This window comes from Panthera pardus, unplaced genomic scaffold (genome assembly GCF_024362965.1).
Source record: "Panthera pardus isolate Hobbes unplaced genomic scaffold, ASM2436296v1 HiC_scaffold_22, whole genome shotgun sequence".
NCBI lineage: Eukaryota > Metazoa > Chordata > Mammalia > Carnivora > Felidae > Panthera > Panthera pardus.
The window spans coordinates 48,978,982-48,994,484 of record NW_026526788.1 but is presented as its reverse complement, the minus strand read 5'-3'; the positions used below and the strand labels follow the sequence as shown (position 1 = coordinate 48,994,484).

Sequence of the window (15,503 nt, the reverse complement as noted above, 5' to 3'; positions counted from 1 at the left end):
ACAATCAGCCTGTTGATGTCTGTGACATTCATTCCATCTTGGGAGGCAGGAAAAAACACATTGTGCTCCCGCCATGTGCCGGGCAAGATACCAGCCACTTCCTTTTTATTTTACCTCTGGTCAATCTTAGATAATCCCTGTTTTATTACCTTTTCTCAGTGCAGTGAATGGTTTTGAGGATGCATCTCTGTTATTCACAGAGCAATAGTTAGTGCTTGCAGAAGGGGAAAAGCAGTTTGGGACTGTAAGGAGCTGTGGCAGTGATTGACATGAGCAGAGGCGGGACCCTGGGCGTCAGTGCTGATTCTCAGGCAGCCACTCTTGACAACAGACTTCCCTCCTTTGTAATCCTTTGCAACGCTGACTTCAGAAGGGGAAGTGTTCAGAGCTGGATCACAGTTTTCTCTCTCTCTCAACTTTAATACCTCCAGGCTGTCATCTGCACCCACCCAACTAAGTGTGGCTCCCCATCACCCACTCCTCTCAGCCTTTCATCACCCAAGGTATGATTTTCCTGGAAGCCTCAGTTGCCTCTTACCCAGCTCTCCCATTTGGTAGATAAGAAATCAGACCCGGGGTGCCTGGGTGGCTCAGTCAGTTGAACGTCTGACTTCGGCTCAGGTCATGAATTCTCAGTTTGTGAGAGTTCAGGTCATGAACTCTCAGTATGTGAGCTTGAGCCCCGCGACGGCCTAGAGCCTGCTTTAGATTGTGTGTCTCCCTCTCTGTTCCTCCCCCACCCCCACCCCACTTGCACTCTCTCTCTCTCTCAAAAATAAATAAAGGTTAAAAAAATTTTGTTTTAATTTAAAAAAGAAAGAGAAAGAAATCAGACCCAAATGGATGGCTCCAGAGATTCTGATGAGGAATGCATGTCCAAGAATCAGGGCAAGTGGCCAGCCCGCCTTGAAAGTAATTTCCTGAAAACAGCCTTCACTGCCAGTCCAGCCTCTCAGTTGAGAGGGCAACTGTTCATCCTAAACACTCCTAATGAATGAAAAGACAGTTTAGTAAACACTTCTTACCATGCAAAACTTCTAAAGGTTTCAACACCCAGTTTTATGACCATCCATAAGTGCTGGTTTTAAGTCTTAGAAGATAAACTCACTAACCTGGGAACTGACTTTGTACCACTTCCATTGCTGCCTGCCACTGAGTGAATGGCCGGCCTTTGAGGTCCCTCAGAGGAGACAGATGTACTTACCACTCAGCCATGGTGCACCTTACACCTACAGTCAGTTTTGGCAAAAGGAAAAGATGAGGTGGTGACTTACCATTGTGCTTGCAGAAGTCACACGGGCAGCTGGGCTCCCTCTCCCTGGTTCTGCCCCAGGCTCAACCTACCCCTTCTTTACCTTGGACTAGTGTCAATACCACCTGGTTCAGGTGAAGTTTTCTTTCTACCTGTTAAAGATGATAAAATCTCTGAGTCACCCGGGTGGCTCATTTGGTTAAGTGTCCAGCTCCTGGTTTCGGCTCAGGTCATGATCTCACGGTTTATGGGTTCCAGCGCCACATTAGGCTCTACATTAACAGCGTGGAGCCTCCTTGGGATTCTCTCTCCCCCTCTCTCTGCCCCTCCTTGGCTCGCTCGCTCTCTCTCAAAATAAATAAATAAGCTTAAAAAAAAAGAGATGATAATATCTCATGGTGACGGATGGGAGTGCAGGATCCCTGAAGAGGGCAGAAGGTGCAGGGTAGGGCAAAAGTGCTAGGGCCTTTGAAGTGGATCTGAGGTCCTTTTCATACTTCCTGGAGACCTCCCAAAGCAAAAAGGGCACTCGGGACTTCCAAGTGTCCCCTTTTTACAAATGCCTGCTTCATTTCTGCTTATTCCTCCCTGGAGCCTGACGGGGCAGAAGAACTCAACCGAAGGGTTTGATAGGTTGGGCTGAGAGCTCCACTCTGCTACCAAGGCACAGTGTGACCTTGAACAAGACCTTTCTCTTCTCTGGGATGTGGTTTCTTCACGGGGATGTCTGTACTGATGACCCTCTTCCTCTTATGCTGCAGATGTCTCAGTGTGTATATCAGGGCCATTCACGGCTATAGTTACAGTGAACTGAGCAGCACAATCAGATGTCCACAAACATTCAGAGTAGGCGCGGTCATGGTTCCTACTTTATGGATGAATAAATAGGCAGGAAGAGGGGAAATTAGCTGTTCCAGTGCACATAGCAACTAACTAACAGAGCCTGGATTTGACTCCAAAGTATGTGCAATTAGTGGTTCTTCTGAATCTTGAGGTTAACAAACTTTCCTCATGCCAGACCTAGGAGGCATTCACTCCACAAATACATATTGAGGGCAGGACCTACACCCCGAACTTTGAAGAGAAGTCCTGTCATTAACTCCACTTTAGAAGAAGGGAAACTGAGACTCAGGATGATGAAGGAGCTACCTCAGCTCACCCATTGAGCAAATGGCAGGCTGGGCATCAACTCTAGCTCTTCCTGGCCCCAGAGCCCCTGGACTTGAACTCTGTAGAAACTGAATCTTGAAGACAGGGAGCACCATAGAAGGTTTTCATGAGGAGGTGTAATGTTCACACCAGGAATATCCTCCCTCTTCCTCCCCGCCTTGCCTTTCAAGGCTTTGTTTTCCCCCTTGACCCCCAGCACTGGGAGCCTCTGGTGGCTTCTTGTCCTCATTGATTCAACAATTCAATCAAAATCTATTTATTGGTGTCTATGACTGGCCATGGGGATTAAGGGAGGCAACAGTCCTGCCTTCAGCTGATCACCATCCAGTGGTAAAAGCAGCAAACACAGAGGAATTGGGGAGGAGGGAGAGCAGAATAGGGCCAAGGGAACAAGCCAAAAGCATGTGGTGGGGTGAGGGGCGAAAGAGGAGTTTGGCCAGCACCACATGAGGCAGATATGGGGGTGCACAGAGGGAAGCAGCCCATTCTTCAGCCTGAGCTGACAGTCTTCCTCCTGGTACCACCCCTCCTCCCATACTCCATGGAGTAGGCAGGAAACCACCCTAGGCCAGGATGGTTTCTAATCCCAGCCATCAGTTTCCCTGGAATAAATGGGTGTCAGGGCCTGGTCAGAGGGTGGGCGATCCTGAAGGGTGCCACCAGCCCCAGCCCTCCCACTCAATAAACATCCAGTCCAGGGAAGAGCAATGGGACCATTCACAAATGGAGCCTCAGGCCAGTCCCTGACTCCTAGTTGATCTGATTACACCCCACACAGAAGTCCTGGAACCTCACTGCTGACACAAGAACCCAGAAACATCCTGTGTCCCAGCCCCCTCTGGACCCCTCTTTTAGGATCTAGGTGAGCTAAAGAAGCTGCAAGTCCACCTTCTGCTCAAGAGAAAGGTCTGAGACCCGGCCCATCCCTCTCCCACCACCACCTTAGCCTCTGATGGCCCTGGGGCCCCTAAGAGTTCAGCTCTGCATGGGGTGTGGCAGGACAAGCTGTCTCCAGAGCACGAGGAGTGGGGGGGGGGGGGGGAGTGGAGAAGGAGCTACGGCAATCTCAAGGAATCTGACTAGTTCCCTCCTGCCTGATGGCATTGTTGCCCTGGGCGGAGTTGCTGGGTTTAAAGAGCCGGAACCCACCTGGATTCAACACAGCCCCAGCAGCCTCTCCAAACCTGCCTTTTGCACCTGGCTCGCAGGTAAGCAAGTGTCTGCTAGGATTTCAGGGCTGCTAAGCAGAAGGGTGGGGAAGAAGGGTGAGGGTGGAGGAGGTACCTGTCTGAGGAAGGGGTGGCAGGTGCCTGGGTATCATCACTAATAGGATGCATGTTTGAGGGTTTTGAGGATTGGAGGCTACTTGCTCTATGACCACCATCATATGGACCGTGGGTTAGGGTTAGGGGCTGGAGGAAACAGAAGCCAGCCTTTGGCTAAGGAGTATGTAAAGTGGAGTTGCAACCCTCATTATTGAGGAATCCCAGGGTGGTGAGGGGGGGACGAGTCCAAAGGAGGGCTAGCTGCAGAGACTTAAAAGCCGACAAACTCCCACGTCCAGAAGATGCACATTAATAGTCCTCCCATCCAGGACAAAAGGACCTATGTATGTATGCATGTATTTATGTATCAGATTGGCTTTATTAAGCAATTCACGAATCAGGCAACATCCCACCTAGCAAGTAAAGGGCTATGTATTTGTTTATCGTAACACACATTTCATTCCTTACTATGTGTTAGGCATTATTCTTAGGCTTCACATATAGTAACTCATTTAATTCAATCATAACCTTTTGCAGTTACTATTAATTACAGTTTTACAGGACACTGAAGCGCAGAGTGGTTAAGTAACCCACTGAGTCACACAGCTGATCGGTGGTTTTGAAGGGATTAGAGTTCCAGCCCTTTGGACTCAGCAGATCATAACGAGGGCTTCAGTTTGCAACAGCTGACAATCCCTATGCTTGCCTGCAGCTAACAACATGCAGAAAACTAGAAGGGGTCTTATCTCAAGGAAACAGCCACCCTCTGAACTAGTAAATAGGGACATGGATAGTTCTCACCCCAAGGAGAAAGAAAAAAGGAGTAATGATCCTTCCATCTGTCAGTTTCCTGTCAATAGCAGTCTGTACTCAGAGTGGAATTTGGGGCCGCCTTGGAACAAGATCCCTGGCTGGGGCTGAGGTGGGTGGCTCTCACCTGCCTCCACCACCACCTTTCGCCTGCTCAGCTGCTCCCTTCTCTGCTGCTCAGCCCAGGGTGGCCCTTTGCAGAGACTATCTTGGAATTCATCCTGATAGTGCCTGAGGCCCAGACCTTTGGGAAAAATAGCTCAGGGTGCCTTCGCTTTTTGAGTGGGGGTTAGGAAGGCAGGCACCAAAACCTGAGTTAGCACAGTAGCTCTGCTCCTCTGACCGAGAGTCAGGCATCTGATTAAAGACTTTAACGAAGACTTTAACAAACCACTTACTACGTGCAAACACTGTTCTAAATACTTAACTAGTAAGTAGCTCAATATATGTCACTCCACTAGTCATTACTACTAGAAATTGGTAACTTTCCCCAAACCACCTCATAAGCCAAGTGCACCCTTGGGATTTGTGCCCTGGTTCTTTGCCTCAGGGACTGTGAGCCTCTGGCAGGTCAGGGCTATCTGACCCCAGCCTGTCCCCCTCCCCTGCAGCCCTGCCCTGAAGCTGTATCATGAAGAGAGTGACCCGGACCCTTCTCCTCACATTGGCAGGTGAGTCCCCCCTGCCCCCAGAAATGAACCTGCTGCCACTCACCCTCCCACCAAGGCAGTGAAAGCGAGGGCAGCATCTCCCAAAGGCGGGGGGGGGGGGGGGGGGGGGGCGCCTGATGTCGAACAAATGTGTTTTCGTTTAAACCATGAATTTAAAGAGCGGCACTAAGGAAATAATAATACGGTTAGGAAGTGGATATTGCAAAATTGTCCTACATGACTGAACTTTGGAAAACGGTAACCATCTGTTGGCATAAAGAGAGAAGCATTTCCTGGGGCGCCTGGTAGCTCAGTCAGTTAAGTGTCCGACTTCGGCTCAGGTCATGATCTCACGGTTCATAGGTTTGAGCCCTGCATTGGGCTTTGCAATGATGATGCTGAGCCTGCTTGGGATTCTCCCTCTCCCTGTGTCCCTCCCCCACTCACACTCTCTCTCTCTCAAAATAAACAAACTTTAAAAAGAGAGAGAGAAGCTTTCCCTATTCCCTAACAGGGCATTGGCCAGAGTCTGTGTAGGAAGCTTCTCAGAAGAGGGTAAAAAGATACCAACACACCATCCCATTTCATATGCAAGAAAGGCTAGCAGGAAGCAAGAGAAATAGCAGGAAGGGCGAGTTGGGGAGGGGGTGCATGGCTATGGGGTGAGAGAAAAAATCCCAGCATTGTATGGAGCTGGGAAAGGTGTGAAGAAGGAAAGGAACTGGTGACTCCAGGGTCCCCCCCTACCCATGAGGCTGGTTGTCATCTTTGCCCTTCTGGGCTGAGGTCCTGACTGCTGATTCATTTTGAGACCAGTGTCACGAATTAATACAGATCCCTCTGCTTTTTCCCACCCAGGCCTGCCTGCCTTGGAAGCCAATGATCTGGTTGGTGAGTGAGGCCCCAAACTGCCCTGCTCCTGCTGCCCCACATTTTCCCTCTAAGACTCCACATGCTGCCTCCTGGTTCTGGTCCTTATTCTTTCTTCTTCTTCTTTTTTTTTTTTTTTTTTTTTTCTTTTTCCCCTTTCCCACAGATAAAGACAGTCCCTTCTATTATGGTAAGAGCTGATATCCCTCACCCCCACCCCCCACCCCTACCCTACCTTTGCCTATCTGGCTGGACCTCTTTGCTAGAGCTTAGTGAGGGCTGATGAGGGAAGAGCAGCAAGATGGGGCTGGGACTGGGGATTGCAGAGTCAGCATGGTCTATGAAAAGAGTGAAAGGCCAACACGCAACATGATCTTTGGGAGAACTTCATTCCAGCAAGGAGGGAAGGTGCCCACAGGATATTTAGGAAGATTTGTGGGGGAGGGGCTGGGGGCTCTTGGGTCCCCAGGTATCTCACCTGATCCTCCCCTTACTCTCTCACTTGCCGCCTTCCCCAGCACCTGGCTCTTTGCCCTACAGCCCCCCCACCCCCACCCCCAGGGGGGTTTCCTCTTCCTTGGCCTGGCACTGTCCTCTAGTAACCCTACACACTCATCTCCCCCCTAGCTTCAGCTCAAGTGCCACCTTTCAGAAAAGCCTTCCTTCTTTTTCTGTGCCCTTCTGCTTATGTTTTTCCCCTAGTGCGGTTGCCACCAGATATTATACGGTGTATCTATTTACTGACTTGTCTTTCTTGTTGCCTGGAATGCAAGTGCATTTGTACAAGCAGGTGATGATAAATATCTTTTGAATGAGTGAGTGGAGTGGAGCCAGGCTGGTGCCAGCTCACCCTCTGCTCCCCCAGACTGGGAAAGCCTGCAGCTGGGTGGGATGATTGTTGGAGGGCTCCTGTGCATCGCTGGAATCTTGATAGCCCTGAGTGAGTGGTGGGCTGGCAGGCAGGGCATGGGGCGGGAGGCGGTGGGGGGGGGGGGGGGGGGCATGGCCCAGGCTCCCCAGGTTCTTTGCATTGACCATCTCATCCTCTCCCAGGTGGAAAATGCAAATGCAAGTACAATAAGAAGCACAGGTGAGATAGGGCCCCTGTTGTATGCACCTGGAGCTGAGCACACCTATTTTGGGGTAAAGTTCTGCAATTCAGAGGAAGAGGAGCCTCTTGGCTGCCCCCTGGGCTTGCAGTGGGATTTGTTATTCACAGATAATCAGCCCCAAAGCTCCCCAAATAGGGAGAGAGCTATAACCCTTGGTATTGTTTTGTTTTTTAAAGTTTCTTTTATTTATGTTGAGAGACAGAGACAGAGGGCACTTGCGCACATGCTCAAGTGGGGGAGGGGAAAAGAGAGAGGATTGAAAACAGGTTTGGAGCTGTGAGCACAAAGCCCCACAAAGCCCTGGGGAGGGGGCACCAGGAGTCTTGATGCGGGATAAGGACAGAAGTTTGGGGTGGGGAGATACTAATTTCATGTGTCCCCTTCTCAGCCTCTTACCTGAGAGGGCCACTCCACTCATCACTCCAGGTGAGACGGGCTTCTTTGGCTTCTTTGAGAGGCTTCCAGGCACTCAGGGAGGGTGGCCATAGTATTTGAGTTGTTAAATGTTATGCCATGTGTAAGGCAGGACTGTCCTGAGCCAGCCCAGCCTTGGGGTCTCCGAAGGCTGAGGGGGTTGTCTTGTAGTGACCAGGTCTATGAGGACTTCACCCCATTCTCTCCTCAGGCTCTGCCAGTACCTGCTGAGCACAGGACCAGCTTTGTGGCACTTTCCGTACCAGCTCCCATGCTGTTCCCTCCCCCCTTGGGGCCCTTACATGATGGCCTTTCTCTCCAAAGCTGGGCCCTTCAGCTCCTGTCTGATCAGGACACTGTCTAAAGCTTATTTCTAAATTAAACTGTCTCACTCCTCCCTCCAGTGGTCTTGTGACTTTCTGTGGGTCTGCTTGGGAATAGGCAGGCTGGGCAGGGACTCTCACATCTTGCTCAGGAATGTTCAGGCCCTTCAGTGGCTGGTGGGTAGGGGGTCCAGTGGATTGCTAAGGTTTCCTATGGCCGCATGTCTGTCCTAAGGCCCACTCCCCACATGCCCTCCACTTTGAAAACCTCCTGATAATTGATCCCTTGCCTCATCCATGCACTGTGCAAGATACCTCAGTGTTCTATCAAAAGATCTTACAATTCCCACACCTTGCCTAGAGACCCTAGAAGTCCCAATGAGCCAGGTACCCATGACATCCTCTAACCTAGAATGACCCCCAGGGGCTCGCCCTCCACTAAGGTGCCACCTCACTCAGTGAATACTGTCTATCATTCACACCACTCAGGAAATGAAGCAGTTCTTTTGTTGATTCACCCCAGTAAAACCCAATATAACCCTCAGACCAACCCACAGACCCTCTGCCCACCCTAGGTACTATCCTATAGGACCCTACTATGAGCCACATCCCAAGGAGCCCTGCATAGTGCACAAATCTAGGTCCCCCAGTATGTTCAAGTCCACTCCTGGAACACCTCACTTGAAAGGTCCCTACATGTGCAGAGTGGGGCTGGGGAAATGTCTCTCCCATCTCAGTAGCCATCTGTCCTGCTGCCTCATCCTTCATGCCAACCTCAATAGCCCAGGATGGAAGGAGTCAGGTGTACTCAGTCCAGCCCTCCCTGCATAGGCCCTGGGGTGGAGGCAGGCCCAGCAGCAGAGATCTGCCCTGTCCCGGCCAAACAGTGGTGCACAGTCTGGATCTGGGGTGATGGGACAGCCATGTTGGTGCATCTTGGTGTTGCTTCAAGCCAGCTCTCTCTAATGGTGCACTGCTCCAAACCCTCCCTCCACTTCTTAAGGGTGGTGTGGGTCCTGTGGAAAGTATGTGTCCTAGAATTCAGGCCCCTGACTTGTAGACTTGGGTTAGGAGGCTATAGCAGGGGAGTCTGAAAGCTGAGGACCCTATCTTCTGGTTGGCAGCCCATCTCAGACCCTGAGGTCTAAAAATGAGATTCATAGATCTGCTTAGGGCCCTTGAAACAGGATATATAAGGAGGTAGAGGTAGGGGAGAGTTCCAAGGCTTGCCCAGAGCTGCAGCAAGAACTTTAAGAACCTGAGTGAGACCCAAGATACCTGGTTGAAAGTGCAGCCACTGTCTGAGTGACCAAGGGCAGCAGGGAGCCATGGAGGTCGGCAGCTGTGCCAAGCTCATCACCGCCAGGACCCATCCTATAAGGCCCTTAACGTCCCAGGATTCTGAGCCTATGCATGCTGTGAAGGAGATACAAGTGTGTTTCAGCGGCTGGAATGCGTGGGCACCAATGGGTGATGTGTTCGGGTTAAGAGGTGACATTTGAGCTGAATCCTCAAAGGTGAATGATTAGAGGCGCGAGCCGCACAAACATCTCTCCTGGTGGAGAGATCAGCGTGTGCAATCGACCTTTTGCAAAGACCAGAGGCAAGTCAGTATGACTGGAACCTGTGCGATGAGATCAAAGAGGAAGGAGGCAGGTGCGGCCACTACAGGCAGAAACACCGTCCCCTCCTGAGTGCGGGACGTGGGAACAGGAGGAAGGCTGAGAGCACAGGGCACGCAGCCCAACACAGGGCAGCAGCCGCAAGCACCACAGAGTCAGAGCCTCAGAAGGTGGCTTCCAAACTCGCTCTGCAGCCCTGGGGAGTGGGGTGCAGGTCCCTGTCCTTGGACATGTAGGATGCTGGTGTGTGTGGATTGCATTTGAGAAGCTAAAAATGAGCTCCACCAGGAAAGCAAAGACTGTGGCTGTTGGTGGGGCTAGAGTGGCAGACATGGAAGCCACGTGGTCAAAATGCCACCTTCTGAGTGAGGGAAAACTGCTTTCTTTTTGTTTTTAAGTTTATTTAAGTAATCTCTACAGCAGGGTGCCTGGGTGGCTCAGTCTGTTAAGCCTGTGATTCTTTATTTCAGCTCAGGTCATGATCTCACAGTTCCTGGGTTGGAGCCCCACATAGGGCTCCGCACTGACAGTGAGCAGCTGGCTTGGGATTCTCTCTCTACCTCTCTCTCTCTTTGCCCCTCCCCCCCAAAAGTAAATAAATAAACTTAAAAAATAATCTCTACACCCAATGTGGGGCTCGAACTCATGACTGGAAATCAAGAGTTGCCTGCTTCTCTGGCTGAGCCAATCAGGTACCGCCTCCCACCCCCCCACCCCCCCAACTGCTTTCTTCCTGAAACACTTAGGTCTCTACCATCACGAGCCTAAGAAGCTCTGCTGTTGGAAATCCTACTAGTAAGAAGGAAACCCCACCCTTGCCTGGGGGACTTAAATCACTTTTTTCTGGGGTGGGGGGGGGGGGGGCGTTTATTTACTATTTTTTTAGTATTCTCTACACCCGACATGGAGCTTGAACTCACCACTGGGGGATCAAGAATAGCATGCTCTACTGACTGACCAGCCAGGTGCCATGGGACCTAAGTCACTTTGACTGGATATTCAGGGATTCCAACCTGGGCGCCCGCTCCGGTAAAGGGTTTCTGGACACGACGACATTCCACATCCATCGTAACATTTTAGTTTCCTGGCTTCACTTGGCAGCGGACCCCAGTCCCAGTCCTGCTTTGCTCTCAACGGCTTTATTGCAATTTTGGCTGAACAAACTGCACAGTTCCCTCAAGTCCTATAAGCAAGCACTCTGGGGTGAGGGACTCCACAACCCCTACACCTCCAATATGTGGGACTCCGTCAGTGCCCAGCATAGTGAGCCTGACTTTGTCCAATTACAGGTGGGTACCTGGTGATTTAGGCTGCTTCTGCCTGACCAAGGCTGGGGCAAGGGGCAAGGGGGCAAGGCTCATGGAGGACGTCGGGGGGGTCTGGCTTAATTGTGGGTAGAAGTCAGGGAGTGTGATAGGGATGGTAATGGGGAGTAAGTTAGCCTGTGTGTTAGACAGCTGGGCCCTGGAGTTGGGCTGTGGATTCCCATGAAAAACAAGTCCAGTCCCCACCTCCTCACCTCACCCCCACCCCCAGTCGGGAGAGGGAAAGGTAGCCATAGAATGAGAGGGGTCTCTGCTCAGGGTTCCTGTGTGAAATCTCTCCCGGTGCCTCAGAGACCCCTTCCCCCAGCCCAGTTCTCCTTGGAGGGGTGTGACTTTAGTCCCAATTCCCTTCCTTTTGCCCTCTTCTCCCAGAGGAGGAGCTGCCCAGTGAACCAGAGATAGCAAAAGATAATTTCTATGTAATTGAATACTTAGTATGTGAAGGGCATTGTTAACACACATTTCACACCTTAACTCAATTTGTATCATTCCATCTGTGCAGAGGAGGAAACCAAGGCTCTCAGAGGTTCTCACAGGCCATCTTGCTCCTGAGCTATTTCTGAAGGACTGGGCTACCCTGCCTTTCTGGTATTTATCACTATCTGGGAGAAAAGCCAGTGACTGTGCCTGCTTCGGGACTATATATATGCCTCCCCATTGTATGTATATATGTATGTATATGTACTTTTAATGTTAAGTGCTATGCCCAATGTGGTGACTACTTGACTACTTGACAAGAGTTAACATGTTCTGGTCTTCTAGCTGGCTCAGTCAGAAAAGCAGGAGGGTCTTGATCTTGGGGTCATGAATTTGAAGCTGGGTATAGAGATTACTTAATTAAAAAAAAAATTGCATGCTCTACTGAGTGAGCCAGCCAGGTACCCCCTCCCCATTTTCAAATTTAAATACTCTTATTCTTTTTCTAATTGCAAACATCTTTTATGCTTGTAACAGAAAACTTGAACATTACAGAGATAATGAGTAAATCAATTTTTAACCCAGCACCCAGAAATAATCAAGGTAAAGGTTTGATAATTCTATTAACTCTGTTATATATAAATACTGTTCTCTCTCTCTCTCCCCCTCTCATACACACACACACATCTCATTACTTTGTATTGCTGCGTAGTAGTCTGAGGGAGAGCTTTTCAAGTAAGAGCCTATTAATGAGAAAAAGGTGTTTTATTCTAAGACTAGTAACCTAAACACTGTAATATTTGTTTCCCAGAATGTACAGCAGCATCTAACTCTCAATTTTTTAATTTTTAAGCAATCTCTACATCCAATGTGGGGCTCAAACTTACAACCCTGAGATCAAGAGTGCTCTACTGACTGAGAGCACTCACTCTACTGAGTAGTTCATACTCTGAGCCGGCCAGGCACCACTTACCCTCAATTTTTGTGTAAAATGCTGTAAAACCCAGGAGAAGAAGTAAGGACCAACAGCTAACATGAGGGAGTGACTGACTGACTAAGTTCTATGCCCGGCTCTGTAGAGGGATTTATCACTCAAGTCTCAACCCAGCCAGAGGAATATTCTAACGGGAAGATTAGAGCAATTCTGCTCAAAATGCACCAGGGATACCCTATTTACCTTACAGAAAAATCCCTTTTTTTTGTTTAAAAGTTTTTAAATGTTTTTATTTTTGAGAGAGCGTGAGCGAGTGCACAAGCAGGGGAGGAGCAGAGAGAGAGGGAGGCAGAGGACCCAAAGTGGGCTCTGTGCTGACAGCAGTTAATCCAATGCAGGGCTCAAACTCAGGAACCGTGAGATCATGACCTGGACCAAAGTCAGATGCTTAACCAACTGAGCCACCGAGGCACCCCAGAAAAGCCCCCTTAACATGGCCCATAGGCCCTACTTTTGACCCCAGTCCCTACCAACATTCCATCCTCACCCACCGTCCTTTCCTACACTCGCCCTGCTTCCTAGGTATTGTACTGTCTGAACACCTGTTGTCTGCAACCTCAGCCTTAAGGCACTGCACTCCTCCCTCTGCTGGCCATTTTCCCAATTGCCCAGCATCCCTGCATCACCACCAATGAATTCTCCTTTAGGCCCTTTTTGGAGGCCTCCTGGCCACCCTACAACTGCACCACCACCATTTGTCCTCATTACTGATTGCTGCTGCTTCTTTGTACTCAGCCCTAATTCATATACTATTTATGTTTTATTGATTTATTTGTTATGGTCTCCCACCCCTACCAGAGTGTAAATTCAAATTGGTGCCTACAGAATTTTCTGAGTTTGGGTCACAGATTTGGCTCTTCTCAAGTTATCATTTTGTGATTTCCACTGAGTACATATTGGCCATTTTGAGCTTTTTGTGTTCTCAGGGTAATTTTTAAAAGTCTGGCTGCATGCCTGCCACCAATCCCCTCTTAAATGATAATAGCACATGGGTCTTGTAATTATCCTATGCCTCCAATATATGTACACAATATCTAAACCCTATCAAAAATATCCAGGCATAAAAAAAACAAAGGATGCCAGACAACATAAACACAGAAAAAGAAGATGCAGATATTAGTCTGATCAGACCACAGCTTTAAACTGTGACTGGTATGTTCAAGGAGAGACGGTATATGGAGAGTCTCAGAAGAAAACAGAATGGATGCATTGTGGGGTAAGCTGTGTGTACTTCAAAAAGGTACGCTCAGGTTCCCCCAGTACCTGAGACTATGACCTTAATTGGAAATAGGGTTTCTGCAGATACAATCATTTTAAGATGTGGTCATACTTGATTAGGGTGGGCCCTAATTCAAGGACTTATAAAGAAGAAAATTTGGACACAGGTAGAAGGCTATGTGACAATAGAGGCATAGATAGGAATGGTGCAGCTGCAAACCAAGGAACGCCAAGTTTTCTGGCAACCATGGAAGCTAGAAAGAGGCATGGAAGGATTCTTCCTTGCAACTACAGAGGAAGCATGACCTTGCCAACACCTTGATTTTGACTTCTCATCTCCAGAACTGTGAACAAATTAAATTTTTTGCATTATGTAAAAAAAATCAAATTTTAGAACTAAAAAGGTTTTTTTTTTAAGTTTATTTACTTATGATCTCTACACCCAACACAGGGCTTGAACTCAACCCCAGGATCAAGAGTCGCACACTCCACCAACAAGCCAGTCAAGTGCCTCAGAATTAAAAGTTCTTAACTGGAGTTAAGAACATAACTGATGCTTAACAAGTTAGGCTTAGCTGCAGAGAAAGAGTGAATTGGGAGATAGATAATAAGGAATATCAAGATAATGTAAGGAGAGAAATGCATTAAATAATTTAAAACTCAACATTTACTAATGATTAAAAAATGTACCTATACTAAACCTGAAGCAAATGGAAATTCTCCTAATTTAAATTTTTGAATGTTTATTCATTTTTGAGAGACAGAGAGAGCACAAGCGGGGGAGGGACAGAGAGAGAGGGAGACAGAATCCGAAGCAGGCTCCAGGCTCTGAGCTGTTAGCACAGAGCCCAACACACGGCTCAAACCCACGAACCGTGAGATCATGATCGGAGCTGAAGTCGGACACTTAACTGACTGAGCCACCCAGGAGCCCCAAATTCTCTTAATAAAGGGTATGAGACCAAAAAAGCAATCTTTATCTTAAGGATTTTTTTTTTAAGTAATCTCTACACCCAACGTGGGGCTTGAATTTATAACCCCAAGATCAAGAGTCGCATGTTCCACTGACTGAGCCAGCCAGGTGCCCTGACAATATTTTAAGGGAGAAATAACAAAAGCTTTCTCTCTGAAACTGGAAATAAAACAAGGATGTCCTCTCACTCCACTTTGTTCAGCATCACGTTTCTAATGATAAAAGACAAACTTTTTTTTTTTTTTAAATGTGAGTGGTTCCAATTTTATTTTTTTTTATTTTTTTTTTTATTTTTTTTTTTAACGTTTATTTATTTTTGAGACAGAGAGAGACAGAGCATGAACGGGGGAGGGGCAGAGAGAGAGGGAGACACAGAATCGGAAGCAGGCTCCAGGCTCTGAGCCATCAGCCCAGAGCCCGACGCGGGGCTCGAACTCACGGACCGCAAGATCGTGACCTGAGCTGAAGTCGGACGCTTAACCAACTGAGCCACCCAGGCGCCCCAAGACAAACTTTGATCTAAGAGCAGACCACAAGGCAAAAAAAGAATAAAGTACATAGGGATTAGGAAAAAAAAACAAAACAGAACTATCATTGTTTGCAAACAGCATTTTTTTACATAGAAAATCTACATTTAAACCTGCATTGATAAGTAAATTTATTGAATTCAGCAAGGCCACACTCAATATAAAAATCCACAGTATTTCTTGGGGCACTTAGGGCACATGGATGACTCAATCGATAGAGCATGCAACTTTTGATATTGGGGTTGTGAGTTCAAACCCCACATTGGGTGTAGAGTTTGCTTAAAAAAAAAAAAATCCATAGTATTATTATTTTTTTTTTTTAGTCCTAAGAAGTCCCAGCAACAAACTAAGCAAATCAGAGATACCACGTAAAATATAATACTGGAAGCAAATCTAATGGAGTATGTGCAAGAAGCTTTACACAAAAACTAAAAACAAAACTGAGATGCCTTAAAAGAACCTTATGATTTGATGCCTCTGCCAACACCACAGAGCATGGGTGGCGGTTAGTGCAGAATGAGGCTCAGTAACTCCAGGAGCTGCGTTTGGAACAGTAAATAG

The 15,503-nt window shown here is 48.2% G+C and overlaps 1 protein-coding gene across 2 annotated transcripts; it reads left to right on the top strand.

The window, feature by feature from the left end:
• The first annotated feature begins 3,520 nt into the window (after positions 1-3,520).
• Positions 3,521-7,940, top strand: FXYD4 (FXYD domain containing ion transport regulator 4). Of its 2 annotated transcripts, none has more exons than XM_019445007.2 (8): positions 3,521-3,630; positions 5,109-5,168; positions 6,006-6,038; positions 6,184-6,207; positions 6,883-6,957; positions 7,071-7,107; positions 7,518-7,555; positions 7,755-7,940. In XM_019445007.2, the coding sequence occupies exons 2-8, from the start codon at positions 5,129-5,131 to the stop codon at positions 7,772-7,774; spliced, it is 267 nt and encodes an 88-aa protein (XP_019300552.1). In that variant the 5' UTR covers positions 3,521-3,630; positions 5,109-5,128; the 3' UTR covers positions 7,775-7,940. The 2 variants fall into 2 exon arrangements, with proteins under 2 accessions (XP_019300552.1, XP_053765696.1); XM_053909721.1 differs by having other exon boundaries at positions 3,595-3,630; positions 5,048-5,168.
• Positions 7,941-15,503: the final 7,563 nt, after the last annotated feature.